At 46.9% G+C, this 5712-nt stretch overlaps 2 protein-coding genes across 2 annotated transcripts in view; one reads left to right on the top strand and one right to left on the bottom strand.

Moving 5' to 3' along the window:
• Positions 1–764: 764 nt before the first annotated feature.
• Positions 765–3006, top strand: lhfpl5b (LHFPL tetraspan subfamily member 5b; the record flags this gene model as incomplete). Its single annotated transcript, XM_084461911.1, has 2 exons — positions 765–1176; positions 2699–3006. The coding sequence occupies 2 exons, from the start codon at positions 765–767 to the stop codon at positions 3004–3006; spliced, it is 720 nt and encodes a 239-aa protein (XP_084318037.1).
• Positions 3007–5196: 2190 nt separating this feature from the next.
• srpk1a (SRSF protein kinase 1a) overlaps positions 5197–5712 on the bottom strand; it is a 21182-nt gene continuing 20666 nt past the window's right edge. The window contains exon 17 of the mRNA XM_084461910.1: positions 5197–5440. Within this exon, the coding sequence (XP_084318036.1) occupies positions 5256–5440 (185 nt within the window). The 3' untranslated portion in view covers positions 5197–5255. The remainder of the gene's footprint in view (positions 5441–5712) is intronic.

The following is a 5712-nucleotide window of genomic DNA, read 5'->3' as shown; positions in this document are numbered from 1 at the left end:
AGATTAAACCTTTATCTGACATGCTGTTGATCTTAAACACCTTTAAATAGACTATCATAGAAAAAGGTCTTAAAACTTGTTTGTATAATTGAACCCCTGTAGAGGGGTTACCTTCTCTTGATTGGCTGCTTTGATGTTGGCTACAGCAGCACGTTCCAGAACGCCCCACTGAGCAAAGACACGTCTAAAAGACGTCTTTTAGATGTCTTTTTTTACTTTTTCGGACGTCCAAAGACATCCAATTAGGAGGCAGAATGAATGTTTTTTTAGTCGTTCAGATATTGAACCCGTTCTGCACGTCCACAGACGTCTTAGAGGGGTCCAAGCCAGACGTGTGAATATTGAGGGGGTCCAGCAGACGAACACACGGGGTTCAGGACCGACGGACGTTATTAAGACGTGATCTGAACTCCCTGACGTCGCGTGTTTGCTGGGGCTGGCGCACCTGAGACGTCATCAGGTGAAGGCGCTGTCCGTGGTGCTGAAAGTCTGATCTGACCAGACAAGACACTCCTCTCCTAATTGATCCCAGCACGCATGCGCGCAAAAGACGGGGGCTTGCAACAGACTGGATCCATGTGAACTACAGTGCAACTTCAAGCAACTTTTGATAGATGCATCTGGACAAGAGACACTAAAACGAACAGAAGGGAGCTGCAATTGAAGTTTATTTAAATCAAATTAAAACTCACGGAGTGTGAAGGTAGGATATCTCTCGGGCAGATATCAGTTTAGCTCGAGTAGTCACTTATCCATTTCTCATCATGAACAAAATGCTCCCTGCCCAAGAGGCAGCCAAAATCTATCACACCAATTATGTACGAAACGCGCGAGCCGTTGGCGTCCTGTGGGCGATTTTCACCATTTGCTTCGCCATCATCTGCGTGGTGGTGTTCATCCAGCCCTACTGGATCGGGGACAGCGTGAACACCCCGCAGGCGGGACACTTCGGCCTCTTCCACTACTGCATCGGGAACGCCCTGACCTCCGAGCTGATCTGCAAGGGCAGCGCGCTGGACTTCGGCTCCATCCCGTCCGGGGCCTTCCGGACCGCCTTGTTCTTCGTGGGCACGGCCATGCTGCTGATAGTGGGCTGCATGGTCTGCTTCACCTTGTTCTGGTTCTGCAACACGGGGAGCGTGTACAAGATCTGTGGGTGGATGCAGCTGGCTGCAGGTAAAATCATGTCAACTTATTATGTAAGCCCACCCAGATAGCAAGCGGATCTGGGCCATATACAGGCCAGATCTGGCCCTTGTGGCTTAGTTCCGGCCCATATATGGACCAGAATTATTACACATCCGCTTGCTATCTGGGTACCAAATAAAATGTATTATTATTATTATTATTATTATTATTACCTAACAAATTAATACAAATATGGAAAAGTGGAGATCACAACAGCGCACAGCATGTACTGGGGTTTCATACTTAAAGGAGTAGTTTGGGATTCAACATCATAAACCTTGTCTATCAATTATTTATTTTTTTGACAGACTTGGCACTCTTTAAATATTAGTGCTCATGTCACAGTGAAGTAGTACACAATGGATCTCTATGGGCATATCCTGTACTATACTATACTCTACTAGACTATACTCATAGAGAACCATCAGATGACCATATAATGGATCTCTATGAGCATGTATACTCTATGTTCAAAGAGATCCACTGTGTAATCCACAAAACTCATCTCTTCAAGAAGTACTACAACAATCCCTCCTAAGCACTTATTGTATTGTATTGCACTGTACTTTAGATTGCTATTCTTGCACTTTGCCTTCAGCACTAGATTATGCTCTTAGTCACTTGTTTTAGAAAGAAGATGCACTTGTGAGTTCTGGCAAGTAGTAGTACATTGGCTTTACCTACGTTAAATGCAATTATTGTTAGTCGCTTTGGATAAAAGCGTCTACTAAATGACTGTAATGTAACGTAATGTGTACTTAGCTTTGAAATGAGCAATGAGCACTAATATCTCAAGTCAAACCTTTTATATGGACCGTTGTTTATGACCATAAATAACCTTATAACGTGTCTTATGATGCTTAATACCAAAATACCCCTTTAAGTTTACAACCTGTTGTTGCATGAAGTGACTCGTCTATATAGGATTAAATTATTAGTCAGTTGTGCCACGTGCCCCTCGGCCCCGCCCTTCTGTTGTCAAGTTAGTGAGGTGAGAGGACAAATGTACTATTGTGTGACAGAACCCCCCAGCGACACCTCTCCTGTCTGCAGGTGCGTGTCCTCGGTCCCGTGACCTCACTGCTGCTCTGTAGAACACGCTAGAAGCCAGGGTTCGTGTTTCAGTCCTGATTCGGACACCTCCGGGGGTGCGTGGATTACACGTAACACGATACAGTTGTTCTATACTGTTGCTAGGCCTTCCCAACAAAAGCCTGGCTAAGCTGCCCCCCGATGAGCGGGGCAAGATGTTCCATGCAATGTGCAGTCAGATAGTCACTTTGAATATGAAACATCAGTACACGTGTTACATTGATTCAACCTTGAAGCGCATAACGTACTTAATATCGGACAGAATTCTGGGCTTTGCTCTGTATTTAAGATCCGAAACGCCCAATCACAAAACGAGCTCATCACTCCTCTATCCCACTAATCGTCTAATTGTCTGATATTATTACAAGTGAATTAAAAACTCATCACACCCTCGCCCCCTCCTGTCTCTCGCCTGTAGCGGTGCTGTTGGTGATGGGCTGCATGATCTACCCTGACGGCTGGGACGCCCCCGAGGTGAAGCGCATGTGCGGCCAGCGGACCGACAAGTACAGCCTGGGGAACTGCACGGTGCGCTGGGCCTACATCCTGGCCATCGTCAGCATCCTGGACGCCCTCATCCTCGCCTTCCTGGCTTTCAGCCTGGGCAACCGGCAGGACAAGCTGCTGCCCGACGACTTCGAGGTGGAGGGGCAAGGTGAGGATGATGATGATGATGGGTTTTGGCGCGGGTGTGTAGCTCAGGAGGTAGAGCGGGTCGTTCAGTGATCGTAGGGTCGGCGGTTCGAATCCCGGCTCCTCCTGACGAAATGTCGAAGCGTCCTTGGGCGAGACACTGAACCCCAAATTTCAGTGTCCATTTCCGTCCATTTACCCCCCCAAAAAATTAGCTAATCTTTAGATTCGGTGAGGTAACAGGGAAAACCGGCCAAGGAATCATCTCCCAAAACAGGTGTCCTACAAGTCTGTACTTCAATATTTGTACCTTCTCATTACAGAAAAGCCACCTCCGCCTCCTCCAGCAGTACCATGACCGGGGCCACCCCAAAAGACGGGCGTTCCACCATGACACAACACGCCCCCACCGTGATACAACACGCCCCACCGTGACAGACACGCCCCAACAGACCTGCCGTACAGAGGGGCGTGTCGTTACAGGAGACTATGGTCCGTTCTTTGCATCTTTTAAATATGCTTTAAATCATTATGCAAGACTCTTTAGGCCAAATAGTAAACAACACCAACAACACCCTGCTTTCATGGCTTGGTCTGCAGTGACAATGTTTTTGCACTAAGATATTCCCAACTAAAACAATTTTATTATTATTATGACCGAGACTTATGTATAAAGATATCTATAAAGACAAAGAAAGCAGTTTTTTTTCTAAATTACCGTACCACTATCTACTAAATATTTCATTTGATCATATTAAAATATATTGTCCAATAAGTCCTTTTATTTCATATTATTCAGCAAGTTAATAATAGATGTGTGGCAACTTATACACAGAAACACACTCCATATGAATGAGGTTCTTTATTTGATTTTAGGGTGTGTTCCACCGTTCAGGAAAAAATGGTTTTGTTTGAAAAGAAACTGAACATAAATCGCATCTAATAAGGTGCTTTGCACTTTTAAAACAGTATATAATGATAGACCCTACTTTTAAGCATGCTTAAATATAAACCAAATAGCCTTTTTACATTAGTCAACTGCTGGGGACACAAAATAAGCTTGCACAATTCTTCCAAATGCTTTATTAAAACATTACTACCCAGCTAAATACTTTTAGCTAAGACATAGGATTCATTAAAAACTGTACATGACTGTAATATACAGGACAAGGCCGACTCTTTGGTACAGGTATATGTACAGACAAACGCACGCATTCTGGATGTCCTTTATTTCTTTTCACAATTGTTTCCATGGGTCGCTTACGATTCATAATGAACGCTTTTCAAACATTATATTCCTGAATTCCACAGAGCGTATGAGAAAACCAGCCTCCCATGAACGTGAGGGACTAAAGTTCTTAGAATTGCTCGATCAAACTAGCGATCAGGCGCTACGGATCTCCGGTCTGGAGGGATCTAACGTGACGTCAGGAGAAGGACCTCTACTAGCTCCATCTGAAGAGAGAACCACACTACAATTTGCAAGTCCCTTCAACTCTTGTCAGTCTAATGTGCAATTTTCTAATACTACTCCTAATATGCAACAATGATGGCCGACAGGTGTAACATCAGGTTCTCCTTCCCCACGACGAAGTGTATGACGCACTAACAGAGTCTTTCTGGGGGGAACGCAGGTTGACGATGACATACGTGGGCAGGACAGGGGCAACTTTCTCTTTATCTGTTCTGAGTGTTGTGCAGGAGTGAAACAAAACAAGAATCAGGGAAGTCACAAGCCATTAAAAAAAAGAGATCCAAGTCCCGTTACGAGGGCGGCTTTAAGTAAACGCTGAACGGCAGTTTTGTTCCAACATGACCACAAAGAAATATTTAACCCACCGAGTTCCCCAGACATGTGAGCGCACAGGGAGAAACAATATACACAGCTGGCCTACTGTAACAGGAGCTTTACTCAACGATAAGAACGAGAGAGAGAGTGTGTGTGTGTGTGTGTGTGTGTGTGTGTGTGTGTGTGTGTGTGTGTGTGTGTGTGTGTGTGTGTGTGAGAGAAAAAACCCAAAACATGAAACAAACAGAAAATAAATAGTTGTCAGATATGCTCGAACTGGAAAGTGATCTGTTGCAGTCTCTGGATCGAGAGAGAGAGAGAGGAGAGAGGGAGGGAGGAGAGAGAGAGAGAGAGAGAGAGAGAGAGGGAGAGAGAGGAGAGAGGGGGGAGAGAGAGAGAGGGGAGAGAGAGAGAGGAGAGAGGGGGGAGAGAGAGAGAGAGGAGAGAGGGGGGAGAGAGAGAGAGGGGAGCGAGAAAGGGAGAGATGGAGAGAGAGATGGAGGGAGAGATGGAGAGAGAGATGGAGAGAGGGTGCAGTGGCCGGAGGCCGCCACTAGAGGGCGGTCCAGGGGTGGCGCAGGCACTCGGCTGCGGTGGCCCTCTTCTCGGGGACGAGCTCCAGCATGGGGAGCAGGAAGTGGGCGAAGCACTCGGCCTCCTCGCGGGGCCACTCATACTTGTCCATCAGAACCTCCATCAGGCCCCACGGCTTCAGCTTGGTGATGTGCTTCAGGTCGCCTGGGGAAGAGGGGGTACATGATCACACCCCCGGCTACATGGTCACACCCCCGGTTGCATGCACACCAGACACCACACACACACACACATAGGCAGGCACACACACAGACACGCACACACACCCACCCACAGACACACACACAGGCACAGGCGCGCGCGCGCACACACACACACACACAGGCACGCGCACACACGCACAGGCACGCGCACACACCCACACAGACACACGCACACACAGACACACACAGACACACACAGACACACACAGACAC

This window comes from Borostomias antarcticus (genome assembly GCF_949987555.1).
Source record: "Borostomias antarcticus genome assembly, chromosome: 3".
In the NCBI taxonomy this organism is placed as follows: Eukaryota; Metazoa; Chordata; class Actinopteri; order Stomiiformes; family Stomiidae; genus Borostomias; species Borostomias antarcticus.
Note: the sequence above shows the minus strand (reverse complement) of the source record. Positions and strands in the feature narration are given on the sequence as shown.